Source organism: Martes martes, assembly GCF_963455335.1.
Source record: "Martes martes genome assembly, chromosome: 8".
Taxonomy (NCBI): domain Eukaryota; kingdom Metazoa; phylum Chordata; class Mammalia; order Carnivora; family Mustelidae; genus Martes; species Martes martes.
The window spans coordinates 26057155-26079492 of record NC_137895.1 but is presented as its reverse complement, the minus strand read 5'-3'; the positions used below and the strand labels follow the sequence as shown (position 1 = coordinate 26079492).

The 22338-nt window shown below is 45.6% G+C and overlaps 1 protein-coding gene across 1 annotated transcript in view; it reads right to left on the bottom strand.

Moving 5' to 3' along the window:
- Positions 1 to 21160, bottom strand: part of TMCC3 (transmembrane and coiled-coil domain family 3) — a 68185-nt gene extending 47025 nt beyond the window's left edge. Inside the window, exon 1 of the mRNA XM_080811924.1 lies at positions 20949 to 21160. Coding sequence (XP_080668050.1) covers positions 20949 to 21026 — 78 coding nt within the window. The 5' untranslated portion in view covers positions 21027 to 21160. The remainder of the gene's footprint in view (positions 1 to 20948) is intronic.
- Between the last annotated feature and the right edge of the window lie 1178 nt (positions 21161 to 22338).

The window sequence follows — 22338 nt, the reverse complement described above, 5'->3', positions numbered from 1 at the left end:
CAGTACGAGTCCGCCAGGCCCGGCTTCAGCCACCAGACCCGGGTCCAGGTTGTTACCTGTGATTCTCACGCACTGGCTGCAAACTGACCCTCTCCCCGGGTTCCGTCAATTTTCTAGAGTGGCTCACAGACTCAAGAAGACATTTCCCCAGTACCAGTTTATTAGAAAAGGATAGAACTCAGGAAGAGCCAAAAGAGAAGCGAAGCACAGGGCAAGGTCCAGGGAAGGGACGCAGGTGTTGCATGCCAGCTCTCAGAGCCGCTCTCCCCGCATCTCCGAGTGTCCATCAACCCGCAAGCTCTCCGCATCCCAACCTCTCAGGTTTTTATGGAGGCTTCCTTATGAAGCCCTGCTAGATTAACCCACTGGCCACTGGTGATTACATCAACCTCCAGCCCCTTTCTCCTCCCCAGAGGTGGAAGGTGGGATGGAAAATTTTGATCTCAACAAGGTTGGTTCCCCTGGCAACAGGCCCCATCCTTAGGGGCTTCCCCAAAGTCGCCTAATTAGCAAACTGCACCTCGTTTGAAAGGGGTTTTCTATTTAAATCACAAAAGACACCATTTCACTTTTATCATTATAATCACTTAGGAAATTCCAAAGGTTTTAGGAACTTTGTGTCAGAGATGGAAACAAAGACCAAATATATACAGCTGACCCTTGAACAAGAGTTGGAAGGACTCAACCCCACTTATATTAGATTTTTTATAGTACAGTACTGTAACTGTGTTTTCTCTTCCTTATGGTTTTCTTAGCAGCATTTTCTTTTCCCCAATTTATACTTTATTGGATGAATACAATATGTGATGCATATACCTAAAAAAATATGTGAATCGACTATTTAGGTTATCAGTAAGGCTTCCTGTGAACAGTAGGGTAGCTGGAGCTATTTTGGGGGGTGGGGGGACCAAAGTTACACAGTGGATTTTCCACTGTGGGAAGGGGGGTGTCAGTCCCCCAACCCTGCACTGTTCAAGGGTCTACTGTATTTCTTATTGTAAATCACAATATCACAGACTTCAACATATCTTTTTGAGGGGACACAATTCAACCCATAACCCTAACTTTAAATGTAAATGACGCAGCATTTCCAGATGAGGGTCAAAGGGTCTCACAGTGAAAGAAGGGGTCATGGGGTCATACAGAATTTTTCTAACAGGAGAGTTAACGGATTGAGCCTTTCCACATCATAACAGGTAAGAGAAGCATTCCAAATGCAAAAGAAAACTTGCCTGTAGGAATTTAGATTATCTGTATATTAAGAGAGTGTTAACGTAGATTGTTACTAACTTTGTATTTTTCATGCATTTCAAAGTTTTCATAATAAAATGTTCAGGGAAAATTTCCTTAGACTGTTGAGAAAATCTGCTAATGAAATCTTCATTCTTAAAGAGCACCTAAGTAAAAACACCAATTAGTATCTCTGAACAAACACTGCTCTATAAGCCAAGAGCAAGGAAAAGATAAATTTTAAAATATGAAAACAAGTATACACATCTTCCTAATTAGACTTATTTAAATAACAAATGTAGCCAATGCCTTAAACTCCTCATTTGATGTCTGTAAACAATGAACTTAGAAAAGACAGTCCTCCTAACTGTTGGAAGTGTATAAACTCAAAAAATACAGTAGTACCGATGCATGAAATTCTTAATTCATCCTTTTCTTCCTCGCTTCCTTCCCTCTCTATCCATCCAAACATTTACTGTGCATTCTGTGCCAAGCACAGGAGATACAGTCCCTGCCCGCTTTCTGGTGGGGAGAGACAAGCGAACCACAAGTGACAAGACTATGAAGGCTCACAACAGACTTGGGCACAGGTCGGGTGGGGGAGCACCCAAGTCAGGTGGGAGAGGAGAACGGGAGTCAGGGAAGACCTTTTCAGTACATTGTCTTAGAAGCCTTCGACACCCTTCTAAGGAAAGAATCATACTTATTTTTCACATGAGGACACTGGCTCGAATGGGTTGAGGAAATGGTCTAAGAGGAGCTCACGCAGTGTGTAAGAATTTAACAACCAGGCCTCACCTCCCCGGAGCGGTACCACACTGCCGCCTCCGAGCTCAGCACACCGAAGGAGGGCCTGACAACTGCACTCAGAAGACCTGACCACTTCTCACTGCCTCCACGGCTAGCATCCCCACCCGAGTCTCTGTCACACGTCCCTCTACCCCAGCTCATACCCACCTTTAGTCCAGGAGCCCAGGCAACCTGGAAAACATTCACTGGCCTCCCACTACCCCTTGGACTTGGTGTCCTTACTCACTCTGCTTCTGCCACAGGGCCTCCTTGATGTGCCTCCCACGCATGTTCCTGTCTCAGGGAGTCTGCTTGCTGTTCCCTCTCCCTGGAATGCAATTCCCCTCAGACAAATGTACTGCCTACTTCCTCAGGTCCTCCCTCCATGACATCTCTGAGAAGAGCTTTCCTTGAGTTTCCTATTTACAACTGCTTCTTTCTACTCCGACCCTAAGGTCTCCCCAGCCCCCCTGCAGTGACTGGCGTCCAAACACTGTACTTAACCACCATTAACACACTGTATATTTTACCTATTGGTCTGGTCCGCCTACCTTGCTGTACCAGAATATGAGCTTGATGAGGGCGATTTTTACTTGGGTTCCTGGGATGCCTGGCACATAGTAGGTGCTTGATACATATTTGTTGAATTAGGCTGAGAGCAGAATGGTTACAAGCATGATTCATACCTGGGCTGCTTATGAATGGGCTCTCCACATAGCACACTCCCGACCTGCTGAAAGGGAGGCAGCAGGAGACACCTGGGCAGAGGGGGTGGAAAGAAGCCAACCCAAGGTCTGCAAGGAACCTCATTCTTCAGTCCAGTGCCACGAAGAGGTGCCTGAGTGATGCCTTTCCTGTGCCCCAAGCCGTGGGGACCCAGACACCATCGATCTTGACATCACTGTCCAAGGAAGCCCATTAGGACCAGTGGTCCCAGCACTGTCAATGTCACCCAGAGCGACAGGGACTCCTCAAAGAAATTAGGGGAAGTAAAGGGCAGCTTACATTTTTTTGCCTTCTAAGTGCTACACAACAACAACAACAACAACACACTCTGCTGGGGTGTTCAAGAAAGTCCTTATGTTCCCAGGCTGAGCTCCACCTGTCCCCACAAGGGGTATTTTCTTACACTGGCCTGTTATAACCAGGCTCCACGGTAGCTCACCAGAGCTACTAAAAGAAAACCACAGGGGTTCAATGCTCCAGGAGTCCTCAGACCGTGAAGGGCAGACTCGGAGCTCGCCTACAGGGGACAGGCAGGAATGAGGCGGACTCAGCATCTCAGAGTCTGCGGAGTCTCCAGACGGATGGGCGGAGGAGAAGCGAGCACGACAGCATCTCCAGGAGCAGCAGCAGAAGCGTCCGAAGGATGGCAAATGGAACACTGTCCCCTGAGGAGGAGCCCCTGTCACGGAGGGCGTGTTTGCCAGATTCCAAACTCACCCTCATTCTAGCCTCCTGTGAAAATCTTGGCCATGTGTGCGAGACCAGGCAGGGGGCGGGGGGGTGGAAACGGGGTGACATGTCATAATAGGAAATCCCTGAGCACCTGACTTCATAAAGTTCTATAAGGCACCAGGGTGCCTTTCAGCTCTGAAATTCTATGAAGGAACTAAAGTCCTTGCAAGGCTGTTTCTAAGAAGCAAAGAAAACCCCGCTGAGCCATGGCACTGTAATTTCTTGAGTTTGCATCAGTCTGTTTCCTTCAGTGAGAGAAAAGGTGACTGGTTTAGGTTACAAAGACGACATTCCAGATAAAAACCTGCTGGTTGCCATGACAATTAACATCACTGTTCCTCCCTTTCCTGCAGTCAAATAGAAGCTCTCCGTCCTGCCCAGGATTTAGTGCTTCCTCTGCACGAGGACAGCGTACATAGACACATACACAAAATACATACCAGAGGGCTCATCGGAGGTGAACAGAAACCTTCAAAACTGGTACCATCTGTCCTCCTCTGCCAGCGGGGTCCTGTAAACAACTATGAGGAGCAGCCCTGCGGCAGGGTGTGAGAAGCAAGTCTGAGCCAGAAAGGCCGAACAGCTGACACCTACCCCTTCTGGTCTAGAGCCTTCTTGGAGTGGGCTCTGGATTGGTTCCTCCCAGAAGGGTCCCCGTGAGGCCAGGGCTCCCTGCAGCACTGCCGTGCCCAGCCTGAGCTGCTCAAGAGCAGTGCCTGTGTCTGACTGATCTCAGGGCCTGGAGTAGCCCCGGGCACCCAAGGAAGCAGTGGGGACAGTGACGGAGGCTCGGGGACAAGGCAGCCAGCCAGCTGCTCCTTATACTCTGTACTGAGTTTGAGCAGAGCCTGCTTCAAATAGGCCCTATCTGAGAAACTAGCCAGGGGAGAATTCCAGATCCACGCTCTAGGCTGTGTCGCTTGGGGTATCTACAGCGAGCCCTGCTCCTGGTTTCCATCATGGTGCTCAGGAGCCTTCCCCAGATCCAGGACAAAACAAAGACTAAATCAGAAAGTCAGAGCACTGATGTGATTTATCGTCTCAGGACAAAGATCTTAAAAAATCTCATCAGGTAGCTACATTTCATTGCAGACATGTTTGTTTAAGGAAAGCCACGAAAATTCTGAAAAGCCAGAGGAAGGAAAATAAAGCACCTGACAAGTGTCTACACTTGGGGGTCTGGGTCACTGCCCCTTCAGGTGTGGAAGCAGTTTGCCCAGGGGTTACGGACAAAGGCTCCAGAATGCAGAACAAGCTGGGTTCAGGTCCTACACTTGCCCCGTCTTTGTGGTATGACCCTGCACAAGTCCTTTACTGCCCGAGGCTCTATTCTCTGTGGGTAAGCCAAGGAGGGCTGCACCTCATGTCGGGCACTGCAGTAAGGCTGCGGAAACCTCTGGAAAGCTTCGAAAGCCTTCGTCGCAGTGCAGGCAGAACTGCGGACTTACGCTCGCTCTACCAATATTCTCTCTGTTCGTGCCACTTGATAAACAAAAATGAGTTCTCTGTGCCAGTATTTGGTAAACGTTTCTAATTAATATAAAAGCACGACTCATGACATGTCAATAAATATACTTCTATAAGTTGATGTTTTTAATTCAGAAACAAGAGCTTACATTAGACTGGTGGTTCTTCATCTCTTAAAGGTCATCTGCCACCACCGAGAACCCTGCCAAGGAAAGTACAAATACACAAAACCACAGGTTCCAGGTTAAGACACAGAACATTGGCCCTAATTTCATGCATGTTTTTTAATATTCGGAAGTAACAGAACATTCAAGAGGTAAGAAAATTACAAATTAATGTACTTTCGAACTGGAAGTTGATGCTCTAAACTTCTCCTAATGCTGTGGTAGTGACATGAGAAAAACAGATAAATTCAGTCACACAAGCCGCATGGGATTGAGGTCATTTTTCATCACTGCTCACACTCACATACTTCAGTACTCCTAAAAACATACTGATACTACTTATCACTGAAATGGGATAAAGCATAACACAGGCAACACTGAGGAATCTTAAAAGCATTACGCTAAGTGAAAGAAGCCACACTCGAAAAGGCTACATTCGCACCATCTGACTCCATTCATAGTGCATTCTGGAAAAGACAAGATCACGAGAACAGAAATCAGACCCATGGCTGCTGGGGACAGCACAGTATTGACTAAAAAGGAACAAAAGGATTTTCTGAGGTGATGGGAATATTCTGTATCTTATTTGGAATGATAGTTACAAGACTGTGTCATCAAAAAACTCTACACTTAAGGGGGTTACTCTATGTAAATAATATCTCAATAAATAAAATATTGACACATCAACTTTTACAGACCTGAACATTAGAGATGCTAAATTCTTGACAAGGTGCAAAAAGCTGCCTGCCAGCAAATTCAAAATAACTTTATATTTCCTTTCAGGCAAAATTAAAACATACACAAACTTAAATACTATTTAGCACCACAGAAAATCTAGCATCATTATGAAAATTTCCTGTGACATATATCAAAATGTGGCTTTAGCAGATCACTCTTTTTTTTTTTAAAGATTTTATTTATTTATTTCACAGACAGAGATCACGAGTAGGCAGAGAGAGAGAGAGAGAAGCAGGCTCCCTGCCGAGCAGAGAGCCCGATGCGGGGCTCAATCCCAGGACCCTGGGATCATGACCTGAGCTGAAGGCAGAGGCTTTAACCCACTGAGCCACCCAGGTGCCCCTTTAGCAGATCACTCTTATAAGTACAAGGACTTGACTCGGGGCGCCTGGGTGGCTCAGTGGGTTAAAGCCACTGCCTTCAGCTCAGGTCATGATCCCAGGGTCCTGGGATCGAGGCCGCATCAGGCTCTCTGCTCAGCGGGGAGCCTGCTTCCCTTCCTCTCTCTCTGCCTGCCTCTCTGCCTACTTGTGATCTCTGTCTGTCAAATAAATGAATAAAATCTTTAAAAAAAAATAAGTACAAGGACTTGACAAAGCTACTTAAGAACAGATGGTAAAGGTGAAGATACTTCTTCCCCTGCCCCAGCAATGTCACTTCTTGGCCTCTTCCCCAGAGAAACTCTCCAACGAGCATACAGACCTCTGAATCAACCTACCTGTCCATCACTAGGAGAATGGCTATGAACACACTGGCTTATTCATATACTGAAATCATATACGGCAATTAAAAAAAAAAGATGGGAATGAAGTATGATAAATTTTTAAAACACCATGCTGGGGGGAACCTGACTGGCTCAGTTGGAAGAGCATGCCACTCTTGATCTCAGAGTCGTGAGTTCAAGCCCCATGATGGGTGTAAAAATTACCTAAATAAATTTAAATAAAGTTTAAAAAAATTTTAAATACGTTTAAAAGACCCAAACACCTAAAAGCTTAAATAGATCAAAACAGCATGCTGAAAAAAATAGCAAGTCACAAAAGAGATGCCATTTATATAAATATTTAATACAAAAAACAATACCATATATTGCTTATGAGTTCATTCAAAGTATAAAAGCGTGCAAAGGAATGAAACCCAAATATGTTAGGTTTTGGAGACTCCTGAGGGCATAGGAAGGGAGAAGGCATCCAGAGAGCTGCATCTGGGAGCCATTTATTTCTTAAAAACAAGTGGCAGAAATCTGATACAAACATGGCAAAATGTTGCCATCTGTTAATCTAGGATGTAGGTATGTGGGTATCATATATTTCAAAATGTTTTTTCCATGTCTGACGCATTTAGTAATTAAAAATAAATGTCTACTATTTAACCAGAACTATGCGGTTAATGATTTGATACGGATTTTCCGCATGCTCAGAACATTCTCCCATCTGCGAATCTGGTTTACTTTCTAAATGTGGTGTAAGTTGCAGTTTCTGACGGACCATTTCATTACCTTATAAGCTCGGAATCTGATGTCACTGCAGTTACTTCCAGAGAACATTAACTTCAACCTTAATTAAACCAAAGCAAGCATAAACTTCAGAAAATTAAAATCCACTGAGAATTTAATAAGCTAGCGGCCCTAGAAAAACATCCAGGCTCACTTTAGGCTACTGTGTAGATAAACTAAGGAGCAATTTTTTATTTTTTTTTCTTTTTTAAAGATTTATTTATTTGAGAGGGGGAGGGAGGGTCAGAGGGAGAGAGAGAGAAAGGGACAGAGAGAATCACAAGTGGACTCCCCTCTGAGCGCAGAGGTGGACATCAACACAGCGCCCTATCTCAGGGTCCTGATGAGATCAGACCTGAGCAGATCAGATCTGAGCAGAAACCAAGAGTCCGAAGCTTTAACCGACTGCACCAGCCAGGAGCCCTGGGAGCAGTTATTGCAAAGAATCATTTACTAACAATGCAAATGCGATTTCAGAAATGTCCAAAGTATCAGAAAACAGAAAATAATCTTCCTATATGGATTTAGTGTCTCTTTCAACATTATATGCATTATTCTTATTTAGCAAATCTGTTACCATTAAAATTATCCCCTATGTGCAACAGATTGTTTCAAAAAGGAAGGCTGAGGAGGCAGGAACATTTAAAGATAGCCACAGAAACACCAAACTGCATCATTCATTTCCTATTTGCCCAAAGAAATAAAAGCTCTAAACAAGGCTTGTTGGAATGGTGGGCTCAGTTTACAAAACTGTCCCTCAAACAGCAATGAGGCTGAAATTTTAACTCTTAAGTCTTGCTTTAAAAATAAATTAGGGGCACCCATCTGGCTCAGTCTGGGAAGCATGCAGCTCTTGATCTGAGGGTGGTTGAGTTCAAGCCCCCCACTGGGTGGAGAGTTTACTTAATAAACAAACAAAAATTTTTAATAAATAAGAGCTTAATTTGAGCCCTAAGGATGTAAAAAAAACTGTCTTGCCATCAGATCATTTGAAGTGGCTGGAGTGCCAGTCAAATTTCTCCATGGTAGAATTTAATACGCTCCCACTCACCCAAACAGGGGAGCATTTCCGAGGGCTGGAAACAGATAATGATTGGGTGTTAAGAGCCCTCGTGGCTTCCTGGTGGTAAGAGGACAAGAATGAAAGAAAGATGACTCTTGCTTTACTTTTGGTGCCTGCTTACCCAACACATGCCAATTCACTGAATAGCTTCAATTGCTCTGCACAGGACATAACTTTCATCCAGCAACTACTACTTGATAGTTGCTGAAGTCAGGAGGTTTTTATAAGCATGATGCCTTTCTCAAATGAAAGCACACATAATAAAAGCACATTCATTCCACCTTTTATATGCTCTTGGGTCAGGTTACGAAATGTTAAGTGTTAGTTTCTGGACACAGACAACAGTTTTAACCTCCCTCTGTGTCAAATGCAAAGATTACAAGGCAGGTGAGCCTCTCGGTAATTAACACAGGTTAATAACAACCCCCTTTGCAAGCCACAGGGGTAACTTACAAATAGGGATAATCAAGCCAAACAGAGAAACAGCTTAAAACTTACAAATACAAAATCTGTTGTATCCACTCTCCTAACATGAGTGACAAATCAACATCAGTGTCCTAGTAGGAGGACAGCACAGGGCACTAAACATGTTTCCTAAGCGAGAGGAGGACAAGCTTGAAAGAGGGCTCTGCCCAGCAGGGCACAAACTTAGGTGAGTCCTGCTCTTCCACCTCCCTAGCTGGGACGGTGGACTACAGGCGATCAAGGCAGCAAAGCCCGATTAGGAAGCAACAGTACACATTCTTCGTCCTGTAACAGCTTCTGCAAGCATGTGGAAGGTCAGGATTCTATGTTTAATAGAACTTGTTGAAAGGCAACATCTAGTTCAAAAGAGAGAACTGAAAGCAAATTTTTAAAAAACAATGAACTTCACCCTCTCTTCCCCTCTACCTTTAGCCTTTCTTTACTGTAAGGGACACTGGAATCGTGCCTACTTGAAAGTTTATACATGCAGGAGCTAGAGTTCTTAAAATGTTCTCTTCAAACCCCGGTTTGAGGGGCGAGGTGGGTATCAATCCAGAAAAAAATGTACCAAAACCATAACCTCTGATTCAATCGTTTAAAAACAATTTTTTTTAACCCAGACAAAAATTAGAAATTTATAAAACTACAGATGTAGACAGCAGTATATTTTTAGAGGCAGTTAGCAATGCAAAAATTGGTACAGGGATAACTGTCATTCTTGTGTAGACATCTAAAGGCGAACCAAATTCTAAACAGGCCAAAGATTGGGGCACCTGGCTAGTTCAGTCAGTACAGCATAAGACTCTTGATCTTAGGGTCGTGAGTTCAAGCCCCACGTTGGGGGTAGAGTTTACTTAAATTATAAAAAAAAATGGGCCAAAGATAAAATTTATTAAATCATAGAATGTATTAGAAGAACATGGTGTTTGAGTGTTTAAAAGAATCTCAAAGATTTCACTATAAGAATGGACACAAATCCTGTAAGGCCTAAAATTTTAAAATTTCTTCATGGCAAGGTCTGGTTACTATTTATTCAGTGTTTGCCACACGCTAGGCTCTATACTCAGCACACACAGCGAATCATTCAAAGCATGTAGCAGGCAGACTGCTAAGACGGTTCCCAAGTTTCCTAACTGCTGGTGTATATACCCTGTATGACAGCCTCCCCTTGTGTGTGAGCAAGACTTCTGAATGTTTCAGGGTTTCACTCCCGTGATTAGGTTATGTTATATTGCAAAGGTGAAAATATTTTGCAGATATCATTAAGGTTCCTAATCAGTTGACTTGGGCTGATCTGGGTGTGCCAGGCCTGATCAGGTAAACCCGTTATGAGAGGGTCTCGAGGAAGAGACAAAATGCAAGAGCTGGGACTCTCTCAAGCTACATTATGAGAGAGCCAAGCGGCAAGGAACAGTGGGCAGCTTCTGGGGCTGAGGGGCTCAGTCTTAGAGCTGCAAGGACCATAATTCCGTATAAACAACCAGTGACTTCAGAAAGGGATTCCAAGTCTCAGACTAGACTGTAGTCCTAGCTGACACCTTGCTTTTACTTAGGCTAATGAAATTCTGAGTGGAGGACTGTTTGCACACAGCAAACAGTGAACCAGACCCTGCCACGAAGAATGCATCAGGTAAGCTGCACCGGGATCCTTGGCCCGTGGAAACCATGAGATGAGAAACAGGGGCATTTTGGTGCTAACCTATGGCAATTTCCCACATAATAGTAGAAAATACAGTCAGGAATAAGGAACTGGAGAAAACGTACGTGCAAAACAACGTATTCAATCAGCACAAAACTTCTATAAAACAACTTAAAAGATTAATAACCCACTAGATAAATGGCTAAAATATATTAACAGTCACAACACAAATGTTTAAGCATGTGAACATGAGGATCAACCTTTTGCACTAAGTTACATCAGATGTAACCACTGGGAGAATATAGGGGAGGGATACATAGACATCTCCAAACTATGTTTTGTAACTTCCTGGGGGTCTGAGATTATTTCAAAACAAAGACTTTGATTATTTCAAAACAAAGACTTTAAAATATGATTAACCTCATTTGTATCATAAGTATTTATTAAAATGAGCTACCAGTTTTCACTTATCAGATTGGCAAGGATCAAAAAGTTTTGTGATAGACAGTGTCAGAAAGACGTGAGTCAAGGCCTGTTCATACATGGATGGTTATATAAACGCTATCAGTTTATATATATTCACTGATGCATCCCTACCTCCCAGGGTTGGACAGAGTAGGTATAATTCACTTTGGCAACACTGTAACTTGAAATACACACACACTTTGCAGAGCGATTGCACTTTTAAGGATTTAGCCCACTAACGTATTCTTCCCACGTGCAAAAAGAAGCCTGTCCGAGGGCAGTCACTGAAGTGCCCATAAAACCAAACCCTAGAAGCAATAATGTGTCCTTTCATAATAATTAGATGACAGAATACCCATAAACTGGAATCCTGGACAGCAATTTTAAAATAAACTAGATTAATCTGCATTGATAGGACTCAAGCGTGGAATAGGTTTTTCCAGCTTCTCAAGATGGTGCAATTTTACAACATACCCACATTCACTCATTCTGACGGTTTTTACAAAGCCCCAACCATGTACCAGGATCCACGTGTAGATGAACAAAGACAGCCATCCCCTCCCCAACCCCCCATGTGAAAGGAGGGAGCAGGCACCCACAGGCATAGAGGGGAGCCGGGGGATCTGCTAAGGGAAGCCAGAGTTCGAGGGCTGAGAGTGGGTGGGGGGAGACAAAGGTCAGATGAGAGACCCTGGGTGTCAGAGGGAGAAATTGGGATCCCGTATTCTGGAAGGATGAAGGATTTAAAGCATGATATTCATAAGACATCTTGTGAAGCACACGGTTACTGTTAAGAGAGAAGAGAAGAAAAGGAGTGGTCCAGTTGAAGAAATTCACGATCTGGAGACTGTCTCTGACTTCATTAGAGGTGTCTCGAAGTATCTCAAGCTGAGTGCCTGTGGTAAGCTGAGTCACTCTGGCACACCCCTTTAGCTCATGCCTGAAGACGTGCTAATGCCCATAAAAACACGAGGTCTGCGTGAAGTCCTCCTCAACCCTGCCATCTTGTGGGATGGATTCAAAGGAGATACTTCAGATGCTGTCTTCAGCTGGAGAAATACTTGTAAGTAGTCTTCTCAAGCACTTGGACAGGCTTCACTCCGTCATGTTCCCGACTAGCTCTACACCCAACAGTGAAGAGTTGAATCAAAGCAGCAAAGCATTAAGCTCCATTTCTTCGATCTTCCTCTCAGCCTTCTGTGCTTTTAAGGGTTGACGCTTTCAAGCACTTCGCCTGATGCCAATACACAGCCCGAACAGCTCTTGCTGAATGGGCCTCGGATTTTCAGATAAATTAGAATCTATGCCAACGAGAGATTCAGTCTCAAATAGAGGCCACCTGCTCCAATTAGTGAGATTAAAATAGTACACCACTGACTGTCTGAAACCGAGTTCCTCGCCTTCTGGATTATCACAGTCTCTTCACAAAGATGGTAAAAAGGGACCATTGGCCCCAACGCACGGTTGCACATACTGGAGTAAACGTGCTGAGGTGCTAAAACGTAGCTTTCACCGAGGGCATACTTTATTTTTGGACAAGCACCGATCTCAAGTTTCTGTGGAAGGCGGCAGCTCAAGTTACCATTTAATTTCCTTACAACAAGCCTACATACACATCTTAATTAAATTCAAGTTTACTTCAGAACACAGAGCTGAAACTTCTTTTCCACCCACCTTCTGTCCTCGCCTGAAATTCCCGGAGTCCTTAGTTTCTGGTGTTGCACTTTAGCCCAAGGCCTTCCACAGCCTCGGTTTCTCTCAAGTCATCAGAAGACAGGAGCTCCGGCCCAGAACACATACAATTCCCCCCTTTTCCAACTTCTTCCAAGTAGTCCCACCCAGACAAGGCTGCCTTCAAATCACCAGAGTGGGCTTCCGTTCATCTCCACACACTCAAATTTTCATAATCCATGAAAAAAAAATATTTCTAAGCATCTTCTAAGTCGTGGGTCTAAAAGAAGTATTTCCAAAAAGATGAGAGATGATACAATACAAACACCCAGTGTTTTCCAAAACGATTCTGAATTATTTTTGGTGACATAAAGCGAAAGCAGTAATACAGAACCACCGCGAGCCAACGATTCTCCCTTGAAAACCACCCGCGAGGCCATCCAGGCAATTCTTGGGAAAGTCTCTGTTCAGAGCTAACAGCTCTACTGATCTCCAGCAAGGGCTCCTCTTCGCCATCTCGTACTGTAAGCCCTCAGGGGCTCAGCCAATATTAACTACAAGAGGAACATTAGTACTTTAAAAATAAATTTAAGTTTGAAGGAGTGAATGAATGGCTTTGGAAATATTAAGTAAATCGTTGTGCAGGTGCAAGGAAGCTGTGTGTAGGTGTGGGAATGACTGGAGTTTGGGGAACTCTGGGGCGCACGAGTGACTCAACATCAGAACAATGGGTTTCCTCACACCACTTCTCACGCCTGTTCGCAGGGCAGGTAGGTGGAGAAGTGGACGATCAAGTCTGACTCCAGAGTCCATACTCTTAACCCTTCATCGTCTTCAAATCCAGAAGAAAACTAAGAAAGTGATGCTGGGGATAGAGAGGCAATGGTGGTTGAGGAGGAAAGCCAGGGGATGTGGAGGGTAAGCCGGGGAAGGGAGGCCTGAGAGCTTCCCAGGCATCCGGTTGGGGAACATGCTGGACAGGGCAAGTATTCCAGGCTCCAGGTTGGGGGTGGGGGGAATCTGAGAGAATAAGTAAAGTCCGGCATATGGACTTTGAGATGCCCACGGAACATCTATGTAGAAATGCCCTTTATTATGTGCAAAAGTCACCTCACTCCCGGGCCATGGAAGGCAGAATTCAGTTTCCCCCAGGGAGGCCCTTCACTGGGGACTGGCACTGAACGTGCCAGCGGACCCTATCCCTGTCCTCCCCCTACCGCTGGGGCAGACGATTGTTTGCACAGCTAAAAACCAGATGATGTTTCTGGTGTGTTGCATGAAAATTACATATGCAGAAAACACTTGGTGCTGGAAGATACCCTTAATGAGAGTCTCAGAGGAATGGAAACCTTCAGAGGCAACAAACACCAGGTTTGAATTCTAAGTTCGTGTGTGTGTGTGTGCGTGTGCGTGTGTGTGTGTAATGCACTCCATGACTTACGCATCTGGCACATATTTTTGCCCAATATCCTATTCCAACAGGTAGAAGGTAAAGACAAAGATGAACTCATTTTGTAAAACTTTATTCTGGTGAAAAAAAAACAATAAAATCAGAAAAGATCATCTTTACTAGCGGCAACAGAGCTCCTGTAGCTAAGCAGTCTGATACAGGAAATGTCACCCCCTCTTCCCACCTAGTCCCATCAAAAATCTGCCAACAAACTCAAAAGGATGATGGCCTGACACTAAATCACTCAAATTCATTTTTTTTCCCACCTAGAAAACTCACAAAATTTAAAATCTGTCCATCAATTAATTCTCTATCGCAAATAACTTCAAATTCTCATTCTACTTAAATTTCGATATATGTATTCCATATAACTTAGCAATTAGCTTGGTATCTGAAAATATTTAAGACTGTTTTCTGTTAAGGAATTCTCTTTTAAGAAAGAAGTTGGCATAAAGGTTAGTCCTGGCCAGCCAGTATTAGTTAGCTCATTTCACTGGTTACAGCCTGGCTGGATGTCACTCTTCTACAGATGGGATGGTCTGGAGTTATGTCTACATTCCCCTTTCAGTTCTAACGGGTTAAAACCCTTGAATCTACTTTTCAGCACTCTGCCCCACATATTGAGAAGCACATGTCCTCAGTCCAGGGAAGCTGAAGTCCTACTGGGAGATCTGCTGTGGCCCAACTGCGACTTGACTGTCACAAGGAAGAACAAGCTTTGTTGTGTCTTTCAAGTGTTCATGCTCTGGAGACCAAATACCAGGCTGGAAGATGGTTCTTTACTGATGTTCTTAAATCATGAGCTTATTTAACAGCCTTTAAGACTTCTTCAAATTTAGTGGCAACAATCGTATATCGTAGGCGTTATAAAAAGTTCGTAAGTCATCACTCTTAGCCATTCATTCGTCAAAGGTTTCCTGGGCACATAAGATGATATACAAAGGACTGGCAAAGCACCCTACAGAAGCCGACCACACCTGTGCTCCAGCCCTCAACGGGTGTCCGAAAGACGGAGCTGCTCTCTAGGATTCATCTCAGAGGTAGAAGCCAGCGAAGTGGGTAAAAGGCAAGTTCTGCAATTAGATCTGGGTTCACCAGATCCTAGCTCGACCATTTCCTAATAGCCACAGGACCTTGGACAAATAAACTGCCCGGGCCTCAACTTCCTCATCTGTAAAAATCCAGCTACAAATAGGATATGATGAGGGTTAAGGAGATCGTGCATCTGAAGAGCTTAGTATTGTGCCTGGGAACAGTAAGGAATTAGCACATGTTGGCTGTTAACACTGTTTCTGCATTCATCTTTTAGTCTATGTTCTGTTTGCCTCCTTATGCAGGAATAATCAACAGATAAGCTGTTCTCCTTCAAGCAGCAACCCCTTCTCCCCAAGTCAGCGGAAGCAGTTGGATCATGCTCGGATCATACATCCTGGTACTCCTTTTCCAAGGCATGTAAAGTCCTCGTTCTGATTCACGGTATAGTGATTCATGGTTCTCTCCCTTCTCTCTCAACCACCCCTCTCCACTGAAAACATAAAAACACAGAAAAGAAACAGCAGGGCTGAAAGCTGCAGCCTGTCCTAAGTCAAGACATGGGCAATTTCCATCCAGAAAGATCAGGATGATTTCTGACCTTAAGAGCAGCCCTGGAAATTCAGGCCCTGGGACTGAAGCGAAATACATCTTAGATCCAACTTGGTAGCAGCTGTCTTGGTATTCAGCCCGGATGTGACAAGCGGGTGTGCTGGCAGTTTGTTCTCCTCTGAAGGGAGAGCCGGTGAGCCTGTGGCAAAGCACAGCTCAAAATACACACACCCCATCAATCCATCCAGCCGCAATTTAAGAAAAATCATACTAGAGACACTCATCATTATTCACCGCGCTTTTAATGAACTCCTTACACTAAAACCGATCACTGATCAGAAGTGTACTCACACAGCCCTCCAGCAGGTCAGGGGCCCCCAGGACAGAAGTCTGTGCCCACTTACTCTTGTGCTTGCCCTGGAAGTGAGCAGGCGATCATCAACTTATTACATCACTGCCCAGCCATTTCCACTCCGAGAAGGGCTATGACATCCTCTTCCCCTTGATTGCTGTTGGCCATTACTCGTCATGTAATTCAAGGTCTATGTCCAAACCACAGAACGCCTAATGATGAACTACAGGTAGCCACTATGCCCAACACAGGTTTTACTTCAGATGTTAGAGACCTCTGTACTTATTACCATTTCCTCCTATAAAATAGGAGGGTAGTTCCTGGGCCACAAGTGTAAATAAAGCACAATCACCAGATATTAAACTTCCAGAGACAGCAGGCTGCCTGCTGCATTCACCATTACACTCCTGAAGCCTAAGCTAGCCGCTAGCTTACGGGAAGGTGCTCAGCAAGTATTCGCTGAATGAATGAAACCTCTTGTTCTCAAAGTGCCAGTGTCTACAGCTTATAAACAGGTAAGTGACAAATGCAAATACTGTTTAGTCAATGTGATAAGGAACATATGACAGAGGAGGGACAGAATGCTAAAATTGCCCCCAAAAAGTCTATTCTGTTCACAAAATTAGCAGACTTCCCATTCTCAAGCTTATGACCACTTCTAACAGAGTGGTAACAAAAACAGCTACCACCATCTACTGAGTTCTTCCTGGGTACCTGCCATTTTATAGATGTTACTGCATTTACTCCTTGTAACAGCCCTCGGGTGTAGAAGAGAAAACTGAGACTCAGAATGATTACAGAGTCCATGGGGGCACTGGTGCAGCATCTGTCTTGGGGGCTAGCGTAACGAAAGTGGCTCTCTAGGCGGAATACTCCGGTCCTTGCGGGCAGGATGGATAGGGGTTGATGAAATCGGAGAGCAATGAGGAAGCTAGCGTACCATGATCAATTCCGGGGGTCGTAAGTGGCTAAAATAAGGTAGAAGATGACTGGGGGTCAAAGGGAGGAAGGAACCAATTCCAGAGAAAAGTCCAAGAGAGACCCAGTGGAATGGCCGACAGATGAGAGATGGGAAGAAGGTAAACGCTCAGGATGACTTGTGATTCTGATTAGCAGTGGTACCAACAGAATAAGAAAAAAAGTATTCACCTTACCCAGGGATAAAAACATCTAACCTCGAGTGCACACAACTGTGTTTTGGTCTTGGGGCTTTTGTTTTGTTTTGTTTTGTTTTAAACAAATGCTCTCTTCTTGAAGACTCATGATCTCTCCCAGAAGTAGAGACTATTATCACCTCTGTTACAGACGGGGAACTGGCGGCTCAGGGAGTTCGAGCTTGGCTAGTGCTTCCTCAGCTATGAAATGAGAAGGGCCAGAATACGATCCAAGTCACTTGACGCAAGAGCCCCAGCTGCCGACCACTATCCACAAGTGGCTGAAGGTGCCATTCTAGAACATTTAAAATTAGAACAGAAATTCGATTCACACATAATTAATAAAAACCAGTTAATATATAGGAAGTGGACTGCCTGCATTCCTAAAAAGATGACAGGCTTTAAAGTAGGATTCAAACTATGCGTGCTTTTCCTTGTAAAGTCGGGAATATTAGTCTGTGTGTCGAGTTAACAAGCACCATTTCTGAGTTTTACCCTGATGAAGTCTAAAAATGTGAATGATCCTGACTTGTCAACTTAGAGATAATCACAGAATTCATTAGTTATATTACATTTTCACCAAGGGGAGGAAATCTAGGTTAATCCACCTGGCTATAAAAATAGACTCCTGCAACGTTAAATTAGTACACTGCCTCATTATTATTCTAGTCTCAAAGGCTTAACCAAAATCAGCAAGAGAGATGTGTATTTTTCCTATTATCGCAACCAGGTATCAATTTTGAACTTAAAAAATGACCATTCAGTAACCAAGAACTTGCCCTCTTGGAGTCTCAGCCCCTTCCTTGGAGGAAACTGTGTGTCTCTGAAAGGTGAACTCAACTCATCCAATGCATCTCTAGTTCTCATCAGAGTATTTTTAGGTGAGCCCACAAGAGGGTCCTTTTACAATCCTTTACTAGATGGTTTAGTGCCGAAGGGATAGGGACATCAAGAAATTAAACCCTAGGGGCACCTGGGTGGGTCAGTGGGTTAAAGCCTCTGCCTTCGGCTTGAGTCATGATCCCAGGGTCCTGGGATCAAGCCCCACATTGGGCTCCCTGCTCAGAAGGGAGCCTGCTTCCCCCCCTCTCTCTGCCTGCCTCCCTGCCTACTTGTCATCTTTGTCTGTCAAATAAATAAATAAATAAATCTGAAAAAATCTTAAAAAAAAAAGAAATTAAACCCTAATATTGCCTGATGTTCTCCTTCTGTATCACATGTTTTCTCAGTGTAGAAAAAAGCACGTCTTTATAGTTAAATCTAAAACAGTTCCACAAAATAGGAGGAAAAATCATCTGAAAGGAGAAATACTTGCTGCACAGGAAAAATTGTTGGTAGTTTCCCTTCATTACAGCACGGAAGGGAAGCCTCAAGGACAGACTCAAAATTACATCGGCCTCCCTCGAGGAAAGTCATGAGTTTACAAAATTTCCTCCAGTTCCATTCCTTGCCATCCGAACAGTAAAACCCTAAAAGCAGACAGTCAAGAAGCGTAAAGAGGGATCTCAGCATCGCTGCTACAAAACATGTTATCACTGTCTACTGAAGTTCTACCCCTCGGGTCTGAACTCACGAGATTACCTTTGCCCAATAAACTAACTTAGAATAATCAGTACATACAGTGTCTAACCTGGGTTTAAAACAGTCTATTTTAAAAAATCAGGTGTCTCGGGGCACGTGGGCAGCTCAGTCAGTTAAGCGTCCGACTCTTGATTTCAGCTCAGGTCATGATCCCAGGTGGTGAGACCCAGCCCCAGGTCGGGCTCCACGATGGATGTGAAGTCTGCTTAAGGTGCTTTCTCTCCCTCTCCCCCCTCCCCAAAATCAGGTATTTCAATGCTAACAAAACAAGGTAGTATGTGTAAAATCGTCAGTAGAATTTTAAAGAAAATAAACAACTCCCTTCACATAAGATTATGGTACATTAACAGAAAAGGGAGGTGCAGAAATGGAACATCCGACGAACCAGCAGAGACAAACTAAAGCTACAGACAAATTATGTGTTTGCTTTGCCACTTGCCACCCAGGTAACTGAAGTATGAACTCTATCACTACCCTTTCATAGATTATGAAGACTGACTTTTGCAAAGTTCTGTGAGTCTCGCCAAATCACTTAAATGAGCTCACAGTGAGCCACCCGTCCCTCAAAGATTACTAATCCTGTTTACACAAAGATTATCACAGTTGTGACAAGAGAAACCAAGCTTCCACACTTTTTTCAAGTCTGAAATTTCTTCTGTCAACGGCAACATTAATAGACTCCTCCAATTACAAATGCATTAGAAAACGAGCTTCACCTTGCTTCCTTCTTAACTCTGTGTTAACCAGCAGTCATCCTTCCCCAAATTTCTAACTGTAGGTAACCAAAGATCCTTCACCAGTGCTTTCTTCCAAGAGTTTATGGTTATTTTCATAAGAAACTGTTACGAAACTTCTAAAGAAAATGGAAAACTTATCATGGTGAGCATTCTATAATGTACATATTTGTGGAATCACTATTCTGCACACTTGAAACTAAATATAACATTGTGGGTCAACGATACGTCATTAAAAAAAAGTGTGAAAAAGAATTCTTTCCGGGAGTAGGGGAGAGTGGAGGGGATGCGGTAACCTCCACCAAATAAGTTTAATCTGTAAAAATTTAAACCACTCCGTTAACTTGGTTAACAGATACTAAAGGAAAAAGGGAAACAGGGCCTAGTTACTTCACGTCTGAGATAATTGATTAGTTCTCCAAATTATGATTAAACTCCCAAATGCACTAGGCGCTGAGCTGCATTTGTCACTCGTGCCACTTTTCCCATTCAGTGGCCTCTGGATCTTGGGCGATGGCAGACCAGAATTCTCGCAACACCCTAGCTGTGAACTTTACAACACGAGGCTGACACGCAAATGCTGAGATCTCCAACAAGTGAGTGGTTAGCAAAGAGCACCTTCAGGTAGCTTTGCCAGACAAGTGTCAGGTGGAGGACGTGCTGTTTGGCAAAGGCGCTTCAATCGGCCAAGGGTTAGGGGACTGAAGAGCGCAGAAGGCAAAGGGACCCCCCCAGCCGGCGGGGGCCTCCGCTCCCGAGAGGGACCGGCGCCCAGGCTGCGGCCTCCTGTCTTCATTTTGAAGCACTACAGGGCTCGTCTCTGCTGCTTGCTCTGAAGAGCTATTTTCGCCCACAGCCAAAATCAGCAACAGCAAATTACACTGCAAACAATGGAGAGGGCGCCCGCTCGGCACGGCTGGGAACTCCCGGGCTGCAAGCGCGAAGGCTGACTTTTCGCTCGGGCAGAGCCGGGGCAGCCGCCGCGCGACACCGGGAAGCCGGTCCGCCGCCACCCCGCGCCCGAAAGCCCGAGGGCTGGGGAGGCGCGGGCAGCACGGGAGGTCGGGAGGGCGAGCGTGCCGTCCCACCCGGGCCGCGGCCGGCGGGGTTCCCTCGCGTCCCGGCACCGCGCGGCGGGCGCTCCCTGGCGGAGGGTGGCGGAGCGCGGGCCGTCGGGGACACCGGGCGCGCGGGTCCGGCAGGCGCGCGGGGAGCCGGCGGCGGCGGAGGGCGGGGTCCGGCGGGCCGGGCTCCGCTCGGCCCACCCCCGACCCGGGCTCCGGCGCCCCCCATTCCCAGCCCCCGCGGCGCGGACCAGTGGCAGCCGGGGAGGGAGGGAGGCAGGCGGCGAGAGGCGGGGAGCGAGAGTTGGCGAACACCGGAGCCAAAGCCCCCCCGGCCTCGCCCCTCGGCCCGGCGCCCCACCGCCGCCCCGCCCGCGCCTCTCACCCGGCTCTTGCAGCGGTGGTGCCGGCCCGGGTCGGAGTAGGTCCGGTCCACGGTGAGCGCCGTGTCGCTGCCCGGCATGTCGGCGCTCGCGCCGGCAACTTTCCCGTCTCCTCCGGCCGCCGCGCCGCGAGCCGCCGACCGTGCTCAGGCTCGCCCTGGGAGCCGCTGCCGAGGGGGCGGCGCGGGCTGCTGCAGCTGTTGCCGACACCCGCGCTGCTGCCCTGCGCCGCCGCCGCCGCCGCCGCGGCTGCTGGGGGTGGGGGTGGGGACCAGGGTGGGGGAGGCGGGGCAGGGACGCCAGAGTCTCCTCCCCCTTCCCCTCTCCCCGCCTCTCCGTGCCCGCCCGCGCGCCGGGGCCCAAGACCCTGCCCCAGGTGCAACTTCTCTCCCTCCCTCCCTTGCTGAAACTTGAATCCGCACTCTCCCACACTGGCTTCGTTTTCCTCAAAATTTGACTGACATCTACTCTATTTGGGAGCTTATTTGTGTGTTTATGATAAAAGATGGATTTTTTGGCAAGATGTTGAGGCTTGCCTTAAATGCTTTCTTTTATGCTATTTTGTTTATTCAACATGCACTTCTTGGGCATCTACTATGGGCCACACCCTGGGGCGGGGACCAGAGTTTTTTTGTTTGTTTTAAAGCCCGTGTTTTTCTTACGATCCTGCTGAGCACAGAGCCCATTTCCATCTAAACAAAGGTCTATGGAGTTATGTATTTTAATTTTGTATATCTGGCTCACTTTTACGTGATTCCTACTTGGAAGTCAATATATATTGTTCTATTTTAGAATTCTCAATTTCCAATGAACAGTCCCTGCCCACAAGTAATCTGGGATCTAGGGGCTCAGTGGGTTGAGCATGTCCGACTGAGGTCACGATCTCAGGGTTGTGAGATCAAGCCCCCCACTGGGGCTACAGACTAGGTGTGGAGCCTGTTTAGGATTCTCTCCCTTTCCCTCTGCTCCTCCTATCCTCCCCACTCCCACCTCAAAAAAAAAAAACAAAAAACTTTGTATTCTACAAAACAAAGGATTGGTGAACGATTAAATATGGTACCTAAGCCAACATTCGGAACACCTCATCTGGTTATGAAGGATGTACTAGTGGGATACTGAGTTAAAATACTGTAGTTGAAAAAAAAAATACTGTAGTTGCATCTGCTCCAAAGAGAACTCGAGTTAGAGGGCCAGGTAACAAGCCTAGAAGGAAGGGAGCATATGATTCTCCTCTTCAAAGGGGTGGAGGGGGCCGGTTTTGCAGGCAGAAGAAAAATACTGAGCATAAAACCAAAGGTCGGTTTCCGGTTTCCGAAAACTTCACAGGGCCAGTTTAGGGGGTGTCTTCAGGAACAGGAGGACACAAGAGGAAAAGTAGGTGGAGACACGTGC